At 40.6% G+C, this 26,364-nt stretch overlaps 2 protein-coding genes across 2 annotated transcripts; one reads left to right on the top strand and one right to left on the bottom strand.

Annotated features, from left to right (window-relative positions):
- The first annotated feature begins 1,739 nt into the window (after positions 1–1,739).
- On the top strand, positions 1,740–12,954 carry DHRS7C (dehydrogenase/reductase 7C). The gene is made up of 7 exons (XM_005526824.3): positions 1,740–1,881; positions 2,365–2,520; positions 7,093–7,205; positions 8,901–9,111; positions 9,373–9,465; positions 11,223–11,378; positions 11,807–12,954. The coding sequence occupies exons 2-7, from the start codon at positions 2,367–2,369 to the stop codon at positions 12,013–12,015; spliced, it is 936 nt and encodes a 311-aa protein (XP_005526881.1). The 5' UTR covers positions 1,740–1,881; positions 2,365–2,366; the 3' UTR covers positions 12,016–12,954.
- A 2,908-nt stretch (positions 12,955–15,862) lies between these two features.
- On the bottom strand, positions 15,863–25,481 carry GSG1L2 (GSG1 like 2). The gene is made up of 5 exons (XM_005526825.2): positions 25,086–25,481; positions 23,454–23,501; positions 20,867–21,019; positions 18,623–18,734; positions 15,863–16,132 (listed from the first exon to the last, which is right to left on the bottom strand). The coding sequence occupies exons 1-5, from the start codon at positions 25,393–25,395 to the stop codon at positions 15,877–15,879; spliced, it is 879 nt and encodes a 292-aa protein (XP_005526882.1). The 5' UTR covers positions 25,396–25,481; the 3' UTR covers positions 15,863–15,876.
- Between the last annotated feature and the right edge of the window lie 883 nt (positions 25,482–26,364).

Consider the following 26,364-nt stretch of genomic DNA (forward strand, 5'->3'; position numbering starts at 1 on the left):
TCAATGTTTTTACATTTGTTTGCAGAAACTGATGCACATTACAGACACTGTGACCATTTTACACTGACACTGTGACCAATTTACATTTAAAGCCAGGTATTTATTCCTATCTGTAATTTTTGTCTTTTTTTTTAGCTAGAAATGCATGCAGTGTTTCACACATTGACACATTACAGAGTTCTGTGGTTTGGAAATCTTAAACCATAGGTTCTTTGGCAGGCAACTTCAACTTTCAGAGGCAAGAGTACACATCTTGATTCTTGAAGTCAGTAGTTTCTGGAGTAAGTTAGGTTTACAAACTCTGTCTGAACACCCCCTCCTACACTCACTTAAATAATCTTCTACCATTCCCACTCATCCAAAGTGACCACTGTCCTGGTACCTGCAGAACCAACCATGAAGGCCTTGTTTGTGGTCAGAAATCTCCAACATCAATGACTGTCATCTGTAGAATTACATTCTCACACTGGAAATGAAAATTAGAGTTTAGGTGACCAGATAACAGCACAGACAGAGCTATGAATCTGGTTGGCAGAAACTTGTAGTTTTAAGACAGTAATACTTACATATTTTTAAGAAGCAAAACAGGGATGATTTATGGTAAACCATTCTTCTTCCTTGGAAGAAGAATGCTTTGGAGCTCCAAAGATCAATCAGTAAGTGTGGTTATCAGGTTAGCAATCACAGTTTCTGTGCCCTTGTGAGACCTCACCTGGGATGTTCTGAGGGCTGGAGTCCCTCTGCTCTGGAGATGGGCTGAGACAGCTGGGGGTGCTCAGCCAAGAGAAGAGAAAGCTCTGGGGAGACCTCATTGTGGCCTTCCAGTACTTGAAAAGAGGTTATATGAAGACAGAGAGAAGCTTTTTCTAATGGTAAATGATATATTTATATAAGCTTTTTATATGGGTAAATAGTGCCAGGACAAAGAGGTCCAGCTAACCAAGAAAGGGTAGATTTAGATAAGATGTTGGGAACATATCCTTTCCTCCAGGGGTTGGTCTCACAGGTTGCCCAGAGAGGTTGTGGCTGCTCCATCCCTCAAAGTGTTCAAGGCTTGGAGCCTTGACCCTGGGTGGGGATTGGGTGGGATCCCAGTGGTCAAGTGGGAGCTGTCCCTGCCCATGGCACGGGAGTGCAACAAGATGAGGCTTAAGATTCTTTCCAACCCAAACCATTCTGTCATTCTGTGATTCTATGAACAGCTAATGTCTCTACAGGAAATGTGAAATAGATGTAAATGTAAACATGGAAAGTGGAGATCATCTACCTTAAGCTGGAATGGTCCTGAAATTGCTGGGAAAGGGACAGATCTGTCTTGAGTGGAAAGCAGCCCCTGGGAGCACAGGATGCCAGCCTGGTCTGTGATGCACTGGATCCCCAGGCAGCCTGCTCAGAGACCTTGCCCTGACACATTCATTCATCATTCCTATTGCTGCACTGGGATTATTTCAAGTGGCAAATTCTTTATGCTTGGTTTTGAAGACCTGTTATGGCATTTACACAAATGTTTTGTTGTGTGAGGTCACTTGGGGGCAAATCACAAGAAATTGAGACATCATAAACAGCTGCAGTGGAACACAAGGCAGAAGAAGGGGTGGTTCTTTGTGCAGGTGAATTGATACTGTGCAAAGAGCTTTTCTGTGGCTGCCCAGGCTGTTGGGGTAGATAGGTCAGGCATGCAGATCTCACTGGGCAGGCTATATTTACTCTGGCACTGCCTCTGTCACCAGGCCATACATAGCCACTCTCAGTCAGGGCAAGCAGCCTCGCCAAATCAGTGCTCTGTGAAAATGGAAAAGGATCTTAATTAAACCCTTAATGCAAAAGTTTACAGAAATACCATAGAATGCTCTGTCTGTACCTGGAGCCTTCATAGCCATGGTAAGTGATGGTGTTTTCTCTGTCTTTTGGAATAGAAAAGACTTCTATTGTGAGTTTTATCTGAAATTTGGATTAAAATTTGTTTTTTAATAATAACAATATCATTAAAAGTTCAGTGTTTATGTTTTGCCTCAAGGCATAATAGAATGTACATACTTGTATACACACACACATATATATTTGTGTATTTTATTATAGTCTTGCCAACATACAGTAATTTTGCATAAAAGGAATCCAGATTTGCCTAGACCATACAAAGATGAGGAAAACAGACAAAGGGACAGTATTGCCCTGTTTATTAAATAACAATATTACACCATTGACTGGAAAATAACCTTCCTACTGTTTCAAGTTGCTGCTTTGGCATACAGGATTTCCTATGTAAAAAAAAATAAATATTGTTTTTTTAGATAGGAATAATTGAAAAATAATGAATGTGTATTGTGATTACTGTACTCTCATGAGGTCTTTTGTTTCCCACAGCCATGGGTATCTTCTCTATACTTGCTCTACCGCTGCTTCTCTTAGGGATCAGTGGAATTATTTATATTTACCAGTCAGTCAGGTGGCTGCTGTCCAAGTCAGCGGTGCAGAACAAGGTGGTGGTGATCACAGATGCCATCTCTGGACTAGGCAAGGGTGAGTTGTCTCATTTCTTCTCATTGTCAGAGAACAGAAGCAGAACAGAGTGACCCTCTGGGTGATAACCATGCACACGGTGCCTTGGAGGTATTCATAACTGGCTGGATGAAGCACAAGTTAATAAATACATTTATAAACAAATCCTATGATTTTTAAGTGTACATTTTTAGCCTCAGCCTTGGGAACCACTGGTGAACTAGTAGGAGCTGCAGAGCTTTGTATTTATTTAATTCAGTAGAAGGAGAGGGTTTGTATGAGCACTGAGTGCTATTTTTAGCATGTTGCTACTGTAAGATCTCATTACACAGGCTGTCAGTGCAGGGTAGCTGCATAAGCAGGTGCCACCTTACTCTTTACATGTTCCTTTTCTGCCCTTAGAGACTTCAACAGTTCCTGCTTCTTGTGAACAGCAATGCTCACCCCTCTGTCTCTATTTGCTTCCCTTCCCCCTCTATCACCCTAATTCTTGCTTTTCCCTTGGCATCCTCCAGTACTTGCAGCTGGGCTGCCCAGCTCTGTGCTGTGTGACTTCAGAGGACAAGGAAGGGCGATGCCTTGGAGTGGCCAGCTAGAACAGAGGCTAGACAGTCAGAGGATAAAGTGGGTATTTATTAAAGACCTTCAATAAATACACCTTGGGCAGTCAAAGTCTCCTAGAGGTTGCACCCAAGCTGGATGATGGTCACGAGTTTCTCAGGCAGAAATAAGTTTGGCCAATTTGCAATCAGGGTTTAATCCTCCAATTCCAGCTTCAGGTAATGAAGTCATATTCCCCCACTTTGCTTTATCCCCCAATTCATTTTTGTTTGTGCTTTTTGGGGCCTGAGGCTGTGGTGTGTCCTTGGATCTCAGGCCCAGAGGGATTGTTTTGTCTCACCAAAATGTGAGGACAGCAGCTGACACTCTGTATGGGGTTCAGAGTTATGCACTAATGCAGTGCAGGATATGAAAAATAGAAAAGATAAAAGCTGAAGGCATCAAGGGTATGCAATAATTATCTGTTTAAACAGCTGATGGCCTGGGTGGCCAGCCACTTATCATCTCTAGTCCAGAGGAGGTCACAAAGATGACCAAAGGGCTCTACTGTGAAACAGGCTGGCAGAGAGGGATTTTCATCCCAGAGAAGGGAAGGCTCTGGAAAGACCTTAGAGCCACTTCCAGTGCCTGAAGGGGCTCCAAGAGAGCCAAAAAGGGACTTTGGGCAGGGGCCTGGTGTGACAGGACATGGAATGGCTTCCCATTGCCAGAGGGCAGGGATGGATGGAATATTGGGAAGGAATCCTTCACTGTGAGGGTGAGAAACCCTGGCACAGGGTGCCCAGAGCAGCTGGGGCTACCTCTGGATCCCTGGCAGTGCCCAAGGCCAGGCTGGATGGGTTTGGAGCAGCCTGGGACAGGGGAAGGTGTCCCTGCCATGGCTGGGGTGGCTCTGGTTTGTGGGGCACTGAACAGGCTCCCCATGAATGGTCACAGAGCGAGAGCTTGAGAAGCATTTGGACAATTTCCTTGGGCACAGGGTGGTATCCTGGGCTTGGTGCTGGGCAGGGCAGTGAGCTGCACTCTGATCCTTGTGGGTCCCTTCCATCACAGCATGTTCTGTGAATCTGTGACCCCCTCTGGGTGAGCTGGAGGAGAACAAGCCCAGGCCCTGACTGTGCCCTTCTGGCTGCTGCAAAAGTTAACCCTCGTCTGGCCAGAACCAGGACATTTTATTTCCATTTTTTTTTGATAGAGGCATGGTTTAGAGTACTTCCACTGAGATTTGATGTATTGTAGAATTATATGATGTCTGGTTTTCTAGCTAAAAAAAATCTCACTTGGAGCAGAAATATCATCGCTGCTGAATTTATTTGGCTGTGGCATCAAGGTAAATCTTGGAATCTTCCAGTAAGAAACAAAATTTACTGAACATTTCTCCAGCTGTCTTTCTCCAGCACTGCATGAACCCTGGGGAATATTTTCCTAATTTCAGCTTCCTTATTATTCCTCTTTTTTCTTTTCTTTTTTACCTTATTTTAATGTTTTTTCCCTGTGGGTAGCTGTTACCTGTTTCTTGAGGCAAGAAAGGCAATTGTGTATTTGTGGTGCCTCCCCACTCCTTTTCATGTAGATGAAAAATGAGGTAACTCAAAGCACTTCTATTTTATTACCCTAAATATACCTGTGACCAGTATCCCATAGGTTGACACTGGGATGTTATTTGCAGGCTTGAATGATTCCAAATAATGCAAAATTAACTTTTCACTCAGGCATAAGTGATGGCCATTCATTCAAAGCTTTAAAATACCAGCTGTGTGGCCAGCTGCTGTTGATGTGGGCTCTAAGGAATCAGCCAAATTCTTTTCCTACATGCCAGAATTTCCAGACTAAAGGCAACATTCATCAAAGTTAAAAAAGAGAAACAAATCAATGATGATTGAAGATGTTTTCAATGGTTTGTGGTTGTTATTGAAACCTTGTTCCTGTTTCTTCTGAGTGCAGTAACTCAGAAAAGTACAGGGAAGTTCTAGAGGAGAACATTGGTTTCCCTTTTTACCTTTATTGCTGTTCACATAGAAGTTTTTATCTCATTTTTTTTTCACAAGATTGCCTCAATTGTTGGAAAATACTGCTATATTTGTTCTGGCAAACTCTTTTGGGCATTAAATTAAAAATCCTTCAATGCTAGAAAAAAGAAAAAAAAGAAAATGGAAGGTGTTCATAAAACTACTGCTGTAAATAATGAAAAAGATTGCTTAAATAAAAGCTTCCAGCTGCACAGGTTTGCAAAACTACCAGGGTGGATCCATAAATAATTCCATGCAGATATTAAGAGCCCAACATGATAATTTAAGAAATCTAAAATGGGTAGATTAGCATAACTGGATTTCCTGTGGGTACTGAAATCTGAAGGAAATGTTTCTTGGAGGGCAGCAAGCCATCACACCGGGCTCCTTCTGTTCAACAAAGGGAGCTGAGACAAACCAAACAGGCTGGCAAGGCATTGCAGGACTGTGTTCCTGTTCTTCCCATGCTGATTGTCAGGTGGATTTGATTAGGGACCAAACAGGAGAGCTCCAAGGCTGAGAGCTTTTTTGAAGAAAGACCCAATCAGGAAAAAATAACTTCATTTTCAATCATATGAGCACACAAACCCAACCCACTGCCAATTAACTCTCTGGCTGCACCCAAAGCAGACCTCTGGTTGCATCCTCAGGCCAATCTGCAAGAATTTATCTATTCTGAGAAAAAAACAACAAAGGCAGGCAGTTGTGAAGCTTTCCTGGTTATGAGGACAGCCTTGATGGATTCCTGGACTGAGCATCACTGTTTCAGTTCAGCTGAGCTAGAACAGGCACCTGTGGCAGCCTGCAGCTGCCAGAGAGATCCAACCAACACTGAGTTCCTCAGGGAAGCCCATGGGGTATCTACACTTCATGTTTTTAAACACATTTCTCTGCTCAGACAGACAGAATGGTGAGGAACATATTCTCCCTCAACACCACCTAGAGAGCAGACACAAGTCATCGAGGTGTTCCAGCCTTGTGTTTCAGAATTTAGCTTGGATACCCCCACAAAGACCTGCACTGAGGAGTTGGTTTCAGTCTTGTAGCCAGTGCTGAGTGGGGATGAGAGGTAGCACTGATTGCCAGTTCCTGTTGTTATTTGAGCTCCCACTGTCAGAAATGCACTGTCATAATTCACTTGTGTAAAAAAGGGAGAAGAATTCTCTGAGATCTGTCTTAAATTGAGGTAAACTCCTAGCTTAGGATATGTCTGAGTGAAGAAAATGCAGTTCCAGCCCTGCATTCCCAAAACTTTTTGGTGCTTTTCTCAGGAAGGCTTCAGGGAATGCAGCTGAACAAACTGGTCCCTAATGCCTCTGCTTACTGGGGAGGTTTAGGGCTCAGGGGATGAAGGTCTTGGGATGGATTACATCTGGAGGAGAGGGTCTTTTGGAGAAAGGATCTCTCATGGGGGCTGCACCAGGGGACCAGTGAGAGCAGGTTTACCTGTATTACTGTTTTTCAAAGCTGTGGATGAGTTCTGTGTTGCTCAGGTTCATGTAGGTGGCACACAGGGCTGGCTGGTTTCTTTATAGAGCAGCAGACATGAAGCTTTGAAAAAGATGCAGTTTGTATTTTTATGTGTAGTTTTATTTGTAGCAAGTGTGTCTGGGAAGGATATAGAGAAATTTTTTTCTAACTCGATCTCATAATCCAGTAACTGACATAGTTATTTCTTAATTATTTTTTACTAAATCCTACTACTGAGCAGTGGCATTGTGCTGTACTATTAACTATGCATTATCCCTTTCCATTAAATTTAATTTATTCCTCACCTAGGTACTATTACAAGTCAATCAAGTCAATCCTTTCTTTTTTTTTTTTTTTTTCTCATATTATTTTGGAATTAATTATTTCAAAGCATAGATTCAACACCCTTAGCAAAACCAGCATCCCATTTCAAGCAAAATAAACAAAACCAATTTGCTGCTATTGTAATTATTTTTAAAATATAAATATATTAATATATAATATTTCTTTATTATATAAATAAATATATATTTTTAATGTATTTCTCTCCTAGAATGCTCTCGTGTGTTTCACGCAGGAGGAGCAAGGCTTGTGTTGTGTGGCAGGACATGGGAAAAGTTAGAAGCCCTTTATGATGCCTTAATTAGCGTGACAGACCCCAGCACGGTAGGTGTTCACAGCCTGGGATAAACCTTGCTCGGGGACAGAATGTAATTTTAGATCCAGTAAAACAATGTACAAGAAATATGATTTTCTCTCTGTGGTAGCTTTGGTCACCCAGGTAATAAAACCAAACACAGCCCAGAGAGACAGAGAAAGAAACACCTCTGGAGGCCTTTCGAGCATGGTGCCACAATCCTGCTCTCTTGAGCTAATCCTGTAAAGCATCTGACTGCTCCTCATCCCCCAAGAACATCCTGAGTGTTCTGAACAAACCACCCAGCTAGAAATCCTCAGCAGAGGAATTTGCCTGATAATTTGGATGAAAGGGATCCAAAGGCTTCATTCAGCGTCAGGAAATGCCATCAGTTTTTTAATATAATTAGTGTGCTCAAGGAGTGGGAGATAGGTCTAAAGATCAAATTCATTTTGAGCTTCTCCACTGTTTGGGGAAATGTCCCAGGTAGAAGGGATTTGGAGTAAAAAAAGGACATTATCTTTTCCTCATGGCCACTGGCAGTGGACATTCAGGAGTGCCCCTGCTCCAGCTTTGTGGCAGGTTTTCCCTGAGGCTCATGGCAAAGCTTCTCCTCTGTGAGCAGCACAGAGCTGACTCATTCCAGGGCACAGGTGTTCCTGAAGGCATCACATAAATTTTGCAGCTGTTGCTCATCAGACCTACAAATATTTGTGGTTTTTTTTTTTGCAGTGGGTTTCATTCATCTGCATAAATAACCACAAAAGTATTGTGCTCATGTTAGCCTGCGCAGATTCAACTAGGAAAAATATTAACTATGATTAAGGGTTCTGGATTACATTGTCTAAGTCAAGGAAAAAATTCAAGTCATTCTTCTGTCCCACAGCTGACAAAATGTGTTTTTGCAGAAATCATACACATGTAAAGTCCATTTGTATAACCTATAGCAAAACAAACCATTCCTACCTTCCATCTGTCCCACGTGTATGCAGCTCATCTCTCAAAGCACTAAACCCCAGTCTCTTGTCAGCAAAGGGTTCTTCCCAGAAAGAGCAGGACTTGAACTGCTGGGAGTCATCCTTGTGTCTATTTTCTGTTTCCACTGATTACAAGAGAGACAAAACTCACAGGGAGCTTGTCCAGCTGACCCTTCCCATGAGTTCTGTTTCCTCTGAAGTTCAGTGTTTGTGAATCCCATTATCACAGGATCACAGGATGGGTTGGGTTGGAAGGGACCTTAAACACCACCCAGAGCCACCCCTGCCATGGCAGGGACACCTTCCACTGCCCCAGGCTGCTCCCAGCCCTGTCCAGCCTCGCCTTGGGCACTGCCAGGGATCCAGGGGCAGCCCCAGCTGCTCTGGGCACCCTCCCTCACAGGGAAGGATTTCCCCAATATCCCATCTAGCCCTGTCCTCTGGGAAGCCATTCCCTGTGTCCTGTCACTCCAGGCCTTTGTCCAAAGTCCCTGTTCAGCTTTCTTGGAGCCCCTGTAGGCACTGGAAGGGGCATTAAAGTCCCCCAGAGCCTTCTCCAGGCTGAACAAGCCCAGCTCTCATTGCTGAACTATCTTCTTTCTAGAGTCAGTTAAACTTAAAATCTTAGGTTTGCATGAGAGTGACAAAACCACTTTGAGTATCAAGGTAAATTAATTTACAAGACAAGGAAACAGAAATACAACTTTATATAACAAGTACCATTGAAATGAGTCTTTTGTTTATCAGACCTATGCACCAAAGCTGATACTTCTGGACATCACAGACATAAGCTGCATTCGAGATGTAGCCAAGGAAATCCTGAACTGCTATGGCTGTGTGGATATACTGATCAACAATGCAAGTATGAAGGTGAAAGGAGCAGTGCAGAGCATTTCACTGGAACTTGATAAAAAGATAATGGATGCCAACTATTTTGGACCTATAACGTTAACCAAAGGTATTTTAATTTTGTTTTTCTTTTTTTTGCTGTTAGCATTTAAAGCACATTGACAATTAAATGGGTTAATACTGCAACCAGCTCTGCATGTAGAATTCAGGTGAGGTCTAGAAGACAATTTCCAGCTGTTGGAATTTGCAGTATTGAGATAACCTTCACTGAATTTGTGTTATTTACACTTCAGCTGTTGCTTCTTTTCACGAAATCCATTCAGCTCTTTTATTTACATGGTTCTTTATTGCATTTCTCTTTTTTTTGCAGCCATTCTTCCTAACATGATCTCAAGAAGAACTGGCCAAATTGTTCTAATTAATAGCATCCAAGGGAAAATAGGAATTCCATTTCGTGCAGCTTGTAAGTTATACATTGCAAAAACATACATTCTAATGCACAAGTTGTGAGAAGTCCATGACACTCATCAGAGGTTATTAAAAGTGCAAATTTGCATCCAAATTCAGTATTACTACAGTATTTGGCTGTTTGTTTTTTTTTTTCTAATTGGAACTCAATTAGAAATAGTTAAAATACTACCTTTGAAATGTAACTGCTGCCTAGGGGACTTGAGAATAGGATGATAAAAAAATGTCACAGTGAATTTTAAATATATATATATATATAAATATATATTGTATAGTTAAAATCTATATCTGATCTACACTTGTGCATATCTATAGAAACCTTCACAATGAATAGTGTGTAAATATAAAATATGAGTAGGTAAGAGCTACTGCTTTGTGAAGCAATAATGCATTTAGGTGTGGGAGTTTAAAAGGAGATGTAGGAATTGCTTTCTGCTTGGCTTTCCAGAAAATTTTTAAGGTCTTTCATCCAAAACTCCTAAGGAATTGAGGCTGTTCTGAATTATGATGGAAGGTCTTTGCATTAATAAAACACAAAAAGAATGGACAGAAAATAGAGATGTAAATAGACATTTTAAACTTAGGACAGATGTAAACAGACATTTTTAGCTTGACAGAAAATCAGAGTGTGTGATGGGCTCTGCATTTAAAAGTTTGTGAAGCCTCAGAATTGTAAATTATAGTCCCATGAAAGGAAACTACAGTGACATAAGCTGTAAGAACAGCAGCAGAAAAAATAAATTCAAACATGTCTTTATGTCTTTGTAAATTTATGCATAAATAAATTTATAAATCCACACAGAGCCCACATCTCAAACATGGTGTGCTGTTCTGGTCTCCCACCTCAAAAGAACTGCAAAAAAGTCTCAGAAAGGAAACAACACATTGCTGTGACATCTGGAATCCTTCCCATCTAGGGTACAGACAGTGGTGTCAAGATACACTGCATGTGTGTAAAACCATAACAAGGAGAAGAGCCTGAGAAAGTTTTTACAATACCCCTAGCAATATTTCTTTGCATGGAATGAAGCTGCCAGGAGAAGAGATGTCAAAATGAATGCATGGAGAATCATCTCTCTATTCCCAGAGCCCACCTGCCATTGCCTAGATATGCACAGGTTGATTTTCTCTGTAAACTGAGTCAAATAAAAGTGCTCGAGCACTTTGCAGCTCTGCTGCACTGAGCACACAGTTCTGTTTGCTGGTCAAGTTTCACATGCTATCATCTTATTCATACTGTTCTCAGAAAAAGGCTCTAAAAGGAGATTAAAAAGTCTTGACATTTAGTAACTTTAAAATTCACTTTAGCATTAGAAGTAGCTGAGATTGCTGCTGCAGGGCAAAGCCCAAATCAGTGCACAAAGCATGAGGAACACTGCATTCCAGCAGTGGACATGTATTTCACTGCATTTTATGGATGTGTTACAGTGTGAGGACTCGTCTCAGGGACAATTCCATCCACCAAAGATATTTTTGAACTGTAAAGATAACAGAATTGTTATTTCCTAACCCAGCATGTGCTGTTTCTGACTGGGAAATGCAGACACATGCTGAGACTGCATGCACAATTGTCCTGTATAGATAATTTCTTATTGCTTGTTTTAAATATGATAATTTCTCTGAGTGAAATATTTCTTTTGCATTTTGGTTCATCATTCCATGCTCATTTTCCCTAACATTGGTACTTTATTATACACCTGCTGCCTTGCAATCATTTATCTAAACATGCATATGTGTGCTTTTTACTTTTAGATGCTGCTTCCAAGCATGCTGCTGTAGGCTTTTTTGATTGTCTTAGAGCTGAAATGGAAGAATTTGATATTTCTGTCAGCACTGTGAGTCCAACCTTCATCTGTTCCTACCATCGCCCACCAGCACCAGGCAACTGGGAGGCATCCATTTGGAAATGTAAGTTTGGGTGGACCAAGATGAGGCACATAAAGCAGGAGGGAGGCTTTTCCAGGGTGAAAAAGAAAAGGAAAAATAATGGAAATGACAGAAAGGAGCAAAAGAAAAGAGATATTAGGGAGGTAAAATTAGCCTGGTGAAATGAGGAGGAACGTGGAATGAGACAAGGTTATGTAAGGAAATAAATACACTGGGGCATCAGGAGTGGAGGGGGAGGAGAGCATGAAAGGTCCAAAGGATTGCTCCTTCTCTTAAGGACTATAAGGATTTTACCTCAGTTATAAAAAGGTCTTGGCCACATACTGATGGGGAGAATGGAGTGGGGAAGGGATTGAAACCAGTTGTGTATCTTTTTAACACCATTCCCTGAGTGTCTCCCTGTCTGTCTGTCTGTCTGTCTGTAGCTCTCACTCCTCTCTCCTTTACAGTCTTTTTCAGGAAGGTGTCCTACGGTGTGCACCCTGTGGAGGTGGCAGAGGAAGTCCTTGCCACAGTGAGCAGGAGGAAGCAGGAGGTGCTCATGGCCAACCCCATCCCCAGAGCAGCAGTTTACATTCGGACATTCTTCCCCGAGCTGTTTTTTGCCATTGTTGCCTCAGGGATTAGGGAAAAGCTGAAGACAGAAGAGGAAAATTGATTTTGTTCAGTTATTTTCCTTGCTTTTGAGCTGAAAAAAAAAAAAAAGGTTTCTGTTTTGAATGTTGGTGACTTGTGCTGCTTGCTGTGGGTGGAACAATGCCACTATCACACACACATACAGGTGAATATCTGTAAAGCTTCTGCTCCTCTGGTTTTAGGGAGTGTGACAATTGGAACCAAACTGCTCTTGCTGCTGCAACTCCCTCTGCTCATATAACTTCCAGCACCAGCTCACTTACATGCCTCATTCATTGGTAGAATACCAAACATGAAAGGAATTCTGAGGGCAAAGGAACATATGTCATCTTGCAGGGACGTGCACCTTCTGCTGTGTCTCTAATTGAATTGCTCTGGCTCCAAGGAACCTGGCTCAGGGAGGTAATTCACCTCTGGGATGAAGGGGTCAGTCCCTGCAGCACCTCCTGAAGCTATTTGCTGTTGTAGCACTGATTTTGTTGTAGTGTGAGTGACTGTGCCTTACCTGGGAAGTCAAACAATCACTTGTTCAAGATTTTCTTGGTCCTCAGAAGAACTCTCCTGTTTCAAACCAAGGGGCACTTGCTGTGATCTCAGTTAAATTTGTGTCTTTACCTCAGCAACAGCCAAGTCCTCCACATTTCCATAAGAGCAAGATGCAGAATAAGCAGAATTTCATCAGTAAAGGATCAGGCACCACAGGACATCCCAGCTAAACATGAATCAACATTGTCTGTGGCTGCCCCACCCCTGGAAGTGTTCATGGCCAGGCTGGGTGGGCTTGGAGCAGCCTGGGACAGTGGAAGGTGTTCCTGCCATGGCAGGGGCTTGGAATGATAGAGGTGCTTTTTAAGGTCCCTTCCAACCCAAACCACTCTGTGGTTTCTGTGATTTCTATTGTTCTTTAGTGTAAAAAACAAGTGGATTACATGTTAATAAATAATCCTTCTGCTCCATTTTACATGCTCTAGAGATCAGCAGAAATTCTTCACACAATTTCCCTTCAAAACAGTGAGCAGTTCAAGGAGCCACAGTAGAAGGCAGTGAAAGAGGTAAAATAACACCTGTATCCTATCAAGAAAGTTTTAAAAAACAGATGTATTTTTATCTAGAAAGTAGAAGAATGTCGTATCTTAATGATTTTCAAATTCCTAAAATGTACTGCAGAGAAGGTAGGACTGAACTGTTCTCCATTTCTGCTGGAGCAGGACAATGTGCTAAAATTACTGCAAAGGAGATTTACAGGGACAGCATTTTCTGCTAAGAATAGTTAAGCACAAAGGACAAATTGCCACAGAAATTTTCAAATGCCTGTCTTCAGAAGCTTTAAAGAAGAGATTAATGGAACATCTGTAAAAAAGCAATGTAGCTTTAGTTTATCCTGCCTAGAAGAAAAGAAGGATTAGATGACCTTTTAAATGGGTCACACTTTTCTCTAATTCAGTGGCTTTTTCTCATCTTGAAGATGAGGTTCCTCCACTGGCATTTCAGATTTAATAATTTTTTTTTCCCTCTGGAGAAAAAATATTATTTAATCTGAAGTTTTCTATTTAATTTGTAGATCTCTGTTTCACTGTCTCACCTGTGGATATGTGTTGCACATAAAAAACATTATCATAAGAAAAGAAATACTCAGATGAGTTCAGGATAACAGGAGTTTCACCCCAGAGGTTTCCTTTTCTCTCATTAACTTCCAGTGGTAACCAGGACTACTTTAGATCTGTGTCCTTGTGCCACAGGTGTCTGAAATTTACTGAGATGCCACATTCATCAAAATTGATTTGATCTAATCAATCAGAGTAAAAATGCTGCTGTTATTCCTCTGCTTTCAAATAATGTGGTTCCAGGGCTTACCAGGTATCAAAGTTAAAATAAAGGCCAGGATATGAATTAGTGGCTTACAAATAGGGATAAAAAATCTTGCATTTCATCAGGTGAATTTATTTACCAGATATCCAGCACAAGACATACAGCTTCTTGAATGGTTAGCATGAAAAAAAGCAGACAGCTTGAGATTTAAGAATGGATCTGGACAAATTCTTACTGCACAATTATGTAAAAAGCTCTTGCCCACCTACAACACTTTATATGCACACAAACCAGTGTAAGAAACAATCCTGAGGAAACAGCATATGGCAGAGACTGTCAGGCTGTGTTAGTAACCTGCAGGCTAAGAAAAAGAATAAATAAAAAATGAGGCAGTTATTTAAATTGAATTTTTCAAAGGATTTTTAGGCATCAAAGAAGTATGTTACTGCATGAGGTGTAAATTCCTCCATGGCACCCAGGAATAACACGAGATGAGTAAAAACCTATTGCAAAAAGAGTTAGGGCTGACAAAAAGCAGAAAGTCAGATGGAATCAGGAATAATTCCTCTGTCAGTGAAGGTGATGGAAACATATCCATCACAAAGAAATGTGTGAAACAAGGGGAAGGAATCAGGATCTTGTGTTTTGGTCAAGGGATTGAGACTGCTCCTAACAGAGTGGGCACCAAACTTTCTAGTGACTGCTTTGTTCCCCTGCTGAACTGAAGGTGGCAGTTTCAGAGCACTGTAAAGGATAAAGAAAGATTTTTCTAAAGATTAAAGAGGAAATCTTATTGCTATTGCAGCCACCTAGTAGGATGGTGTGGGGAATGTGGAGCCAGATCCTTCTCAAATATGCACAGTAGAAGAAAAAAAGGTAATGGACATGAACTGGAACACATGACATTCTGATTTGATATTAGGAGATAATTTTTCTACGATTGCAGCAGTGAATCTTTGGGACCTGCTGTCAACAGGGTCAAGAAATCTCATTTCTTGAATATATTAAACACACACAAAACCTCTTCTCTCTTACCACTAATGGTTTTCTTCTGACTTAATGATGCTTCTCTGTTATCGGCTCCACCTTATCACTGGCCATTACCTGACCTGTTACACATCCTGCTGCCATAACAAGCTCAAACTGTATTTATTGCCTGAATAAAGAGACAGAAGGGTTTTCCCAAAGCCCAGAGCTGCTCAGGAGGCTGTGTAACACCTCTGCCACCCTGAGCTCACAAGAGTTTCCCAAGGGGCTCAGTAACAGGAGGATTCACCTACAGTGAAGAAAAGCTGGCACATGGCTCTGTTCCATGAGGAAGCTCCATGTTCCTCATCTCTGATGATTGCAATCATTTCCACCTCCACATCTTTAATGTGATTATAGATTCTTCATGTGTAAGTGTATAAATCAAAATTTGATTCTTTCTGACTCTGTTGCCAGAATGATTCCTGGAGAATTCCATAGGTGAGTTGTGTCTGTCCACAACCATGTATTTTTCAGACTTCAGTTTGCTTTCTCATGAATCTTCCAGATTTCAGTTTGCCTTCTCATTTTAGGTAAGTGTTTACAATGGAAGTCTGTTCCCTCTATCAGCCTTCCTTTCACAGCAAATCCACCATGTGTACTCTCAAACCATAAACTGAGGTCCACAGATTTTCTTGGAGAGACTGTGCCTTTCATAACAAAAAATTATTCAAGCCATGCACCGCATGCCTGATTTACTGCCCTGCTTTTCATGGGTTTTGGTCTCAGGATGGGATTTTTTACAGTCTTTTTAATAAAGAATCAGGGTGGAGTGATGTTCTAAAATTCTAACAAACTCACTCTCTCTGACCATTAGACACTGCTTAAAAACTACAGCTGTGGGGAATTGTGTCACTGTTGTTAACTGAACTGAGACACCTCAATCTTCTTTTCCAACAGCAAGACTTCCTTGAAACAACCACCGAAATAAATGTTTTTTATTAAGAAAAATAAATAATACTACACATTGATACATTTTCTTCATTAACACTGTTTCATTTGGATCTAGTATTATAATTTACAGGATGCTTTGAGATCTGGTTCAGCTTTACAGGACTGAAATAGTGGCCAGGTGCCGCAGGCTTCGTAACGCGTGTGCAGGGTCATCTGTGGGCTTTTGGAAAGAGTTCACATACACATTGCAAACTTTCTCTGGAGCTGTGTGGTCAGGAAACTTGTACTGAATCCTAAAGCTCCTTTCCAGCTTTTTTCTTTTGTGCTTGAATTCCAAGATGGTTTTTGTATATTTATTAATAGTGGTGACAGCTGCAGCCATACAGCAAGCAAAGGAAGTCCATGCAAGGCTATAAACAAAAAAAACAAAATTATCAAAAATTAGCTAGACATTTTCATATTTGATTTTATTTTTGAAAGCACTGCTTATGTGTGTGGTTGTGTTGGTGTGTATTAGGGAAAGATGAACAGGCTAGGTGAGGAAGAAATACTCTTGATTAACGACCATTTACTGAGTTGACCTCTAGATATTTGTTGTAATATCTACATTTAACATACCTGTTTAATGAAACCTCACCTCCAGTTTCTCTCTATAAGCTCTATTTGAGCTTTAATTCTCTATTAAACTCAGAGCTCAATATCAGAAAGGGTTTTTATAAAAAAATGAGAATGCATAAAAAGTTAAAAGGTGCAGATATTAAGAGCATAAATCTCACAGGGGACATTGAGAAAAATGTGAGTTACCCAAAAGTGTTAAAAAGAACAGAGAAGGCACTATTAAATAGCAGGGTAAAGCAGGTTCAGAGCATTGAAATGTATTCCTAAGAAAATGAGTGTGAGAAAGGAAAGGACATCAACTCTGAAATGTTAAAAGCAAATCCCCAAGAAGACAGAACTTAAAAAATTATATTGAAATACAATTAGTTCAAAATGTAAGAAATTAAAAGCAGCATGGAAAAATATGGCCACATGAGCAGGAATTGGAGTTCACAGTGCAGGAACTTGCTCTTCAGTAGCTTTCTAAACATGCCAAGGTTACAATCACCAAATGAAATGTGCCTTGGAGAAATCAGTTTAAGAGGTTCTTGTTTATCTCACCTCTCCTTCAGAGCTGTTTGTAAACACATCCTTGATGATGTGTTTTATATCTGTCATTTATATTTTTAATATAATTTTAATATAATTTTATATGTAATTTATATTTTTAAATAAATCCTTCCCCACCCACCTTTCCCCTGTTCCTCTCCCAGTATTTTTGGCCAGGATTGATCTCTAGGGTGATCAGAAATCAGGTGTGTTGACAGAATTTGAGGATGGTGGACTATGGCATGGAGATGTGAAAGGCTCCCAGAAGCAAGAAGGGGAGAAGCTTGAGCAGTCTTTGCTCCTCACATCATTCAAACCACACCCTGAGTAAGCCTCAGGTGGGGACAGCTGTGGGAGAACTCTTGTAAAAGACAAATGGCATCAGCATCCCTTCCTCTCTTCCCATCAGAGGAGGTTTCCATGGGAGAGCAGCTGAGGGAGGCTGCAGATGAGGGCTCTACAGCAGGAAGGGAGGGGCAGGGGTGGGATATGAGAAAGGAGACAGCATTGCATGGAAGGGGACAAAAATAATGAAACCAAGGGAGACCTCTGGGAGGAAGGTGTGAGGACCCTGTGTGTATGGCTTGCTTTATTTTTAATTACTCTTTCTGAATAAATTCACTAGATCTCCTAAGACATGTACAGAATGACGTGGATGTTACCTAAAGCTATTTTCCAAGGTTTGAACCTTCCTGCCCTGTGCTGGGCACTGGTGAGGCCGCACCTCGAGTGCCGTGCCCAGCTCTGCTCCCCCAGTTCAGGAGGGGTTGGAGATGCTGCAGGGACAAGGCTGGGGAGGGGTCTGGAGCACAAGTCCTGCGAGGAGCGGCTGAGGGAGCTGGGGGTGTTTATCCTGGACAAGAGGAGGCTCAGGGGAGACCTCATCACTCTCTACAACTCCCTGGCAGGAGGGGACAGCCAGGGGGGTTCGGGCTCTTCTCCCAGGGAACAGGGACAGGACACAGCCTTAAACTGTGCCAGGGGAGATGGGGAATCTCTTCCCAGAAAGGCTGTTTGGGCATTGGAATGGGCTGCCCAGGGAGGCGGGGGAGTGACCATCCCTGGAGGTGTTTAAGGAAAGCCTGGATGTGGCACTGAGTGCTGGGTTTGGCTGATGAGGAGGTGTTGGGTCACAGGTCACGGTGATCTCAAAGGTCTTTTCCAGCCGGGTTAATTCTGGGACTCTGTGAAACGTTCCAGATCCAACAATCTGAAGCACACACGTGACAGGAAAATACCAACCCAAGTGACTGAAGCTGGAAGAGTTTTAAACAACTTAGGCAAGACGATTGTCCTGGGAGATGAGAATGCTAAACCTGGGTTTGGTGTGTAGGGAGAAGAACTTCTGCTCAGTGCAGAGCATTGTCTCTGTCCTGTCTGAGGAATGGCAAATACAAACCTTGCAAACTTCACATTCTGGGCAATAATTTAAGACATAATTTAATTTAAGACACATAATTTAAGATTTACAAGAGCCACACTTGGTTACTGAACTGCATACTCAGAAGTGAAATAAGGTAAAGTCATTGCTTATAAATTAGGTATATATAAATTCTTATATATATAAATTCTTATATTATATATATATACATATAATTTATATTATATATATGTAATTTATATTATTTATATAATATAAGAATTATATATATAATTCTTAAATTAGGTATATATAAATTTCTTATAAATTCCTTGAACATAGGGTGAAAGTGACTCAAATGTAATGGAAGAACCAAATATAAACCAGTTAATACCCATAGGACCAGCCATAATCCCAAGTGTGAGGTCTCCAGTCTTCAGGACCAAGATTTACAGTCATCTGAAATACAGTTGTGTACATCATGTGAGCAACCATGCCCAGAAGACCTAAAAAATACAATATTATAAAAACATTAGAAAATGTAAATTGAGGACATTCTTCTTTGTAGCTGTCCCTTGAACTCTTGAAGAATATTTTATGAAGTATCTGAATTCTACAGAGAGCTCAAAGATATTGGACATTATCATTTAAGTGTATTTGAAATGTTGTATATTTGTACACTTGGTTCTCATCCTCTGAAAACTTCCTGGTAGTGTAATCCTGAGTTATCACAGGAAAATATTGCTCAGCTGCATTGCACAGGACACATTTCCCAGTTTCCTGTCACTGAGAGGAAAGATTTTGAAAGCCATGCAGCTTTCTGCCCTCTCCCAGTGCTGTAAATGCAGCCAGATTTATCAGGTATGAGGTGAATGAAAAAGTGGACAAACACTAGAAAGTACTGAAAATCTGGGTTATGGAAGAAGCTGATGCTGAATAATTTCATTTGCATTGCTCAGATAGAATCAAGTGTATGTTGTACAATAAATTGCATCTTCATTCCAGATTAAGGCAACTAAATTTGGTTTATACCTACAAAATGATTCATACATAAATTTAACAGCTAGGACAAATGTTCTTCCCTTTTTTAGTATTTCAAGAAATTTTATTCATAGAGGTAAACAGAATATCCAAGATAAACTTGCTGCTTCCTCTCTAGGTCTGCTTAATATTTTACAGGCCCAAAACAAAGAAATAATATTTTTAAAAAGTGAATATTTGTGATTATTTGGATTATTGTAGGTGGCAAAACTGCCTAAGGAGTTCAATAAAGTTCACATCTCTTTCTCTGAAAACAGACATGTCAGTGGATCATGAGGTTTGGTCAGGAGAAATGGGGCTTTTTTTGAGCAATAAATGGAACTGGTAATAGAGATTTTTAACTGCTTGGACATCTTTCAGGGAAATCTTTAAGAAGAAAGGAGATAATCCAATTACAGGCAGGAAAGGCTGGGGACTGCACTCAGGGAACTGAAAGAGCCATCTTCACATGTAAAACTTAAATGCAAAGAACAAGGAATTATCTTCTCTATTTTTTCCCCATTATCATGATCAGGTGTTTAATGAACTTCATTTATTTACCCCCAAAAAAGAGACTGGTGATGAATTAAAAATGTGATTATGTTTAAGAGGAAAAAGTATAACAAAAAAAATCTTTAATTCATAAGAAAAGGCACAAATGCATGAACATTAAATCCAGAAACATTAGGATCAGGATAAAAGCCGAAAATTTTGGCAGAGAAATGCAACCTTGAGATGAATTTTTTGCCATCTGTCTGACTTGCAGTTAAATGTCATAAAAGATATGCTATCACCAAGTATAAATCACTCTGAACACTCCAGAACATATGAAGCAGAGTGGCATGTGCTCCACAAGAAATTCTAGTAAATAAATTAACTGTAATTGCTTTACTGCAACATTCCTCAGTAAAAATTCTGAAATACAGATTGAATCTTTCAGGTGCCTTCAGAAATCTCTGGTCCAACCTCCTCCTGCTCAGCAGATTATAAACCAGATAATTCAGAGCTGATTCCTCAGACTGGACTAGGGAAAGTTCTCCCAAATTGAATTTGCCTAAAATCCTAAGATTAAATAGCACTGGATTATGAAGCAATGTGCAGAAAATGGAAGAAAATTTTAATGACAGTTCTCTATTAGCAATTACCCAAGTACATTCTCTTCCCTCTTAAAAGTGCTATTTGAGTTTGACTAGCACTAATTTTATATTTAGCATGTTGGAAATAAACGATCAAGTTACTTGATACATTTTATTCATTAACACTGTTTCATTTGGATCTTGTATTATAATTTACAGAATGCTTTGAGATCTTTGATATCTGAAATAAAAAATCAAGTTACTTGGAAGACTACTTTGGCAACCAACCTGACAATTAAATGAAAAATGATCAAATTAAAACTATTAAGTTAAAGACAGCAAAAGCCACAAATACAAAATTCAAAACAGACCACATGAAGAAATAATTAATTAAAAATCATATTTTTCCCGTAAAATTTAGCCTCACTTTGTACTGTTAGCATCTCAGTAGGTATTGTAAAGGTTTTGAAGCATGGGCACTGTTATTAATTTTCAGATGGAAGAATGTTCTGGGTGTAATTAAAGGAAATGCTGGACTGTACCTGCTAGCACGGTGACCACTGCAGAGAAGGCGTTGATCTTCAGCCCATCAATGACAGAGCTGTAGTAGCAGATTTCCACTGACATTAGAATATTCCCAGTCAGGAGCAACACGACGTAGAGCAGCTCTGCTACAATAGACAGCCATAAAACCCCTGGAAACCAAATCAACAGCACTGCTACTATCAGCAATCATTTCATATTCCCACCATTTCCTTCTCCATTTGTATTGTTCATACAAACAGAAAAGGCTGTGAGGATGCTGTGAAAATTACTTCAGTGGCAATGGACATCCAAAATTATAATTATTGTATTACTGGAAATAGTAATAGTAATAATAATAATAATAGTAGTAGTAATAATAATAATAATAATAATAATAATAATAATAGGAAAAGCATGTTCAGCATGTTCCTGCTACACGTTTAGAATCTTACAGGTGGCACAGTGTGGTTTTATGCTCAGTGGCTTGCCTAAAATCACCATGAACCAAAGTTAATATAATAAAAAATTTGTAATATATATATATAAAATTTGTAAAATTTGTAATTAATATATAAACAAATTTGTTTATATAGAAGAGAGGAGCACACTGGAGCAGCAGAGCCAGTGAACAACCTGGAGGCCACACACACCTCCACTGCCTGTGGGTCTGCTCATTCAATAAAATCTTCCCCACAAGCTCGACTTTCAGCCAAACAGGATCTTGGCTTTTTTTGGACAGAGAAGCCTTCATGAGCCCAGACAGCCTCCAGGTTTCACTGGGATTCATTTCTCTAGTTATCTGCTAATTCCTCTCTTTTTGGAGATCTGGTAATTACATCTTATGCAAGAAGTTAATCCTCCCATTAAAGTCTCAGCCTGCTGTTTGACCTTTAGCCTGCTAATGTCCCACAGCCAGGAGCACGAGGCCTTCTTGTGTCCAAATTTGCTGTAGCAAGATCTGGCAAATGATCTTCCCCAAACCTTTTAAAAAACAAATGTGTCCTGAGGCACCTGTTTGTGGATTCAAGCAGTGATTTCATGTGAAGAGATACACAAAAAAATCACAGCTTAAAAACTGAAACACTGCTGAGACACATCCTTGATCACCAGACACCACCTAGGGTAGGAGGTGATGTCTGTGAGGTGTATAACCCCAAATTCTGGCTTTGACAGTGTCTGTGGGGCTTCTCTGATTCATGGGCCATTTAGACATTAAATTCTTGGGCCAGGCTATGTGTGGGTGTTCTTGGACATGGTTTGTTTCTCCAGAAAATCTGTCTCTGTAAAAAATTGTGATTTTCATTAGGAGGTCCAGATGTTGCATTGCCCAAGAGTTCTGGCTGCTCCAGCTGTGAGAATCTGAACATTTCTGGTCAGAGCCTTTCTAAGAAATGCTCTGAACAACGGGGATCAGTGTGAGAGCCAGGGCTGAGAGATTCGGGAAGGCTGAGCCTGGTGCACCCTGACTTTGGATCACGCAGCACCCACAGGGGCAGAGCACAAACCCCTCCTGTGCAGGGCAGGAGGCAATTTCCACACAGGATTTCACTAGCCAGGGAGAGATTTCTGGGTTTTAGGTACCTAGATGCTTCTTGGCTGTCTCCAGCTGGCCTGCCAGTGCCTGTACATTTGCTGATGCTGTTCAGAGTTAGTTTCAGCTCTTTGTCCACCAGCAATTCTCCTTGTGAGAAACCCTCAGGGCAGGGCCCACAAACACCCCTCATCTCCCTGGGACTACACCCACATCTCATTTACAGCTTTTTTCTCTCTCATTTACAGCTTTTTTCTCATGCTACAGAATTCTGTTCTGCTGTTAAGGCACTATGACAAGCTGCAGCAGGTAGAAGGAAGACTGGCCTTCAGAGACTGAGCATTTCTCCTTCTCCAAGGATCTAAAACTGCATTTCCAGGAGAACACCCCAGTCCCAGTATGCTGGAAAGAAAAAGTTTTGGGGTTTTTTTCTGCATCAGCCACTTGTGAAGTGATTGGTCTAATCAGATCAGTGATGGACTGATGTTTTCATACTGGGGATCAGGAAGGCACATGGCAGCATCTGCAGGAATGTTTCCCAAGAATATTTGAAATATTCCATATTAAGAATTAGAATTCTTCCCTAAGAATTAATTATTCTTTATTAATAATTACTGAATGTTTGAAAGAAGATAATGGAAATGCCTCCTCACAGCTCTGAGTAAGGCACAGGGAGGGGATTCAGATTCCACCAAGGCTAGTTTGGTGCACAGCACATCTCCCTCAGTCCCCTCCTGGGTGGATGTTCACACACTGCCACAGAATTCCTGGCTGCAAACATGGAGGTATGAAGAGAGAGAGGGCAAAAATATACAAATTTCCACTTCCAGTACCCATATTCATATTCCAAAAGCCACTCATATTCAAGTGGAGTGTCTTCAGAAAGACATAGATTGATATTTTAAGTCATATGACCCTCATTTAGAAGTTGGAAAACTAAATAAAGGACAAAAGAACTATTTGGGATTAAAGCAATAATTTTTGAAATGAATTAATTTAATTTAATGCAGAATATTTATACTGGTAAGTGTGGTCAGGAAAGTTTTGACTACTAAAAAAATATGCATATCTACCTCGATCAGAAGCTGGAGTCAGACTGATAAAGCTTCGACATTTCTCACCTGAAAAAAAAAATTAAATCAAATTCAGGATTATTTTGTATTCTGTAATGATCTAAAGGAATAGATTAATAGAAAGAATAAAATGGAAAATCTATCACATGAGCAGAAAGTGAGATGATCAGCAGAAGCTGTTTTTAATGTCCAGAGAGACCCTGGTCCATCAACCTTCTCCTGAGGTTAACTGGAGAGTCCTCACAGACTATTTCAAGGTAGGAACAGAGCCTGGAAGATTTAGAGGAAGGCTGTGAGTTGATTTCCATGAGGTGGTAGCTGTGAAATCCAGGAGAGCAAAATTCCCTTGCAAACCTGGCAGCCTGGATTCAATCCTCTGTTAGGACAGAGCTGCTCTCCTTGCAGCAGCAACAAATTCCCTCTAAGCTTCATTCCAATTTCTTCCTGTAAGCTTTGATTTTCAAACCCATATGCCCTCCTGACCCCCACACAGATGCTGTGAACAAAGCTCTTGGAATTAATTCTGCTCTGATCTGAACATTCTGGGTGTTTTTTTCCAGCTCCTAACTGCCCCAAGTCGGAAAACACGAGCTCCCAAACATGAGCTTCCATAGCAGATGCTCAAATTACACAAGCCTGGCACCCACAGCTTGGATAAAAGGTGTCTTTTGGGTGTAATTTGCTCTGATCTTCATCATTTACCCCTTAAAACTCAATAACTTGCAAGAACTTCTGGTAGAACTGGACCTTCAGGATAGGGGACTGTGAAAATATTTGCATTTTACAGCATGGGTGACAGCTTTGATTTCTCTGAAGTTCTGTTCTAGAACTGTTCTAAACTGATCAGGACAATAAAGGGAAAAACTTAAATGTTGATCTGTTTTTACAATAAATGCTTGAATTCTTGAACCAGTAATGCCCTTATACAAAAATCCAAAATTGACTAGAAATTTTCTGTATTGGCAAGCTAATTTCATTCTAATAATATTTACATATTCAGAGTGAGACCAAATTAAATGCCACCACTTATGGCTAGTAAGTGTCCATATCATGTTTTAGCAGGATGGAAATAATCCTTTTCTACTTTGATTTATGCAAGGTGAGATCACAGTAAGAAAGCAGAAATACTTGTGCTCAAGAGGAAATCCAGGAACTCATTTAGATCCCACATATATATTAGGGCAAACAATTTAAAATAAACAAACAAAACATTTTGAGTTTTTTATGTTGTCATAGGGGATCAGAAATGATCATTTAAAGCAAGAATGTTAATTTTTTGACTAATGGAATAAAATCACTGGAAAAATGAAATGCTTTCCTGTTAAAGTCATTTCACTTGCTGTTATGGTGAGTAGAACAAAAACCAAATCATCTTCATCTGTACCACAACCTGTCACCTCAATCAAAACCCCAGCCTGGCACACCAATGTTCCTTGCAGAATTTATTAGGAATTCTTTAGGAATTGACTGGACAGTGCCCTCTAAGGTCCCCTTTGCCAGAGAAGAGCAACTTTTAAAGGCTACAAACACCAGAAAATACCCGGGCAATAGCAAAGCAGAGGGGAAGGACACACCAAATAAGCAGGAAGAACGGCGATTACTTTATCAATAAATTTTCATGGGTTTACTCACCTTCTTCATTTATCATTTCTTCACAGGAATACCAGATCCCAGCATGAAACTTCTTCTCCACGAACTTGTCATCTCCTGTCTCCCAGATGTACTGCACAGCCTGGCTGCTGTTGCCGTCGGCGCTGTTGAAGCGGATGCAGAGATCCCCTTTGCTGTCCCCCTTGCAGAAAGGTTTGGCCACTTTCCTCGTCCCTTCACACCAGTAACTGCTGCTGAATGCTGTGATAGAGAAAACTAAAGAGAGGAAACTCAGAGAAAATGCTGCTGAGGCTCTGTGCCGCCTGTCTGCCTCTGGGATCGAGGCTGGCATCTTCCAGAACTGCACCAGCAATTATTCTAGAAAGTCCCTTTTGCAAATCTGTGCATCTGCCTGATGAAACACCTGCCTGCTTTCACCATCCCATTCTTCATCCCTCTCAGAAAATTGTGCCAGCTTAGGAGTTTAAGACAGAGAGCAGAGATCTGGGCATGACCAGAAATCATGTGGCAGGGGAGATTAAGAATAAAGGACAGTGTTGCTTGGCAGCAATGTATTGTGAAAGAAATGTGAGGAAGTGTGACAATAAATGATAATTTGCCCCATGAATCATACACAGAACACAGAAGCATTGGATGTACCCCAGTGTGCAATCACTAAAGTTTTATTTATACATACAAAACATGCCTATTCACCTTGCTTGGAGGTGGGGTCAGACTGATGGAATCTCTCTATTTCTGAGCTAAGGAATAAACAAAATCTCACAATTCCAAATGCTCCCATAACACTGAGCACTGTTTAAATTTGATACAGTTTTTATACTATAAAAAACTCACAAAGAGCTAAAACTGGTTGGTCAGCTACAGCATTTCACAGCATGCAGCACTAGAAAGGAGGCTGCCTGTGTTCAGAGTTCCACCAGTGACAAATAAAAGTTATAAATTACCTGACTTTGCTCTTGATGATTTTCTGGCCAGTCTGCCTCCATGAACATATAACACAAGTTTTGTCCAAGTGAGGTGAAGCATTAGAGAAAATGCTGAATTATCCTTATTTTATATGTGCATATTCTCACTCTGTGAAATAGCATTTCTTTTTCCTTCACTTAGGAACCATTCCCCACCTTGACAAGTTATATATATATTGTTTTTTCTGCCTGTTTGGTGATGCAAAGAACCAAAAGGAGCTGGTGTGTCAGTAATTCTGCTTCATTTTACAACTGTAAAGTCAAAACATGCCCTGGGGGAGAATGGTTCCACAGGACAGACACTGAAGTCACACAGGGATCTTCCAATGAAAGCA

This window comes from Pseudopodoces humilis, chromosome 21 (assembly GCF_049639895.1).
Source record: "Pseudopodoces humilis isolate 2021_Gansu_Grassland_sample_001 chromosome 21, ASM4963989v1, whole genome shotgun sequence".
In the NCBI taxonomy this organism is placed as follows: domain Eukaryota; kingdom Metazoa; phylum Chordata; class Aves; order Passeriformes; family Paridae; genus Pseudopodoces; species Pseudopodoces humilis.

Excerpts from the sequence above, each read along its gene's own strand:
- GSG1L2 (XM_005526825.2), bottom strand. The coding sequence starts at position 25,395 with ATGCCAGCCTCGATCCCAGAGGCAGACAGGCGGCACAGAGCCTCAGCA. Across the intron at positions 23,502-25,085 it reads AGAAATGATAAATGAAGAAG|GTGAGAAATGTCGAAGCTTT; the intron begins GTGAGTAAACCC and ends TTTTTTTTTCAG. Across the intron at positions 16,133-18,622 it reads GATTATGGCTGGTCCTATGG|CCTTGCATGGACTTCCTTTG; the intron begins GTATTAACTGGT and ends TTTTGTTTATAG.
- DHRS7C (XM_005526824.3), top strand. The coding sequence starts at position 2,367 with ATGGGTATCTTCTCTATACTTGCTCTACCGCTGCTTCTCTTAGGGATC. Across the intron at positions 2,521-7,092 it reads CATCTCTGGACTAGGCAAGG|AATGCTCTCGTGTGTTTCAC; the intron begins GTGAGTTGTCTC and ends TTTCTCTCCTAG. Across the intron at positions 7,206-8,900 it reads GCGTGACAGACCCCAGCACG|ACCTATGCACCAAAGCTGAT; the intron begins GTAGGTGTTCAC and ends TTTGTTTATCAG.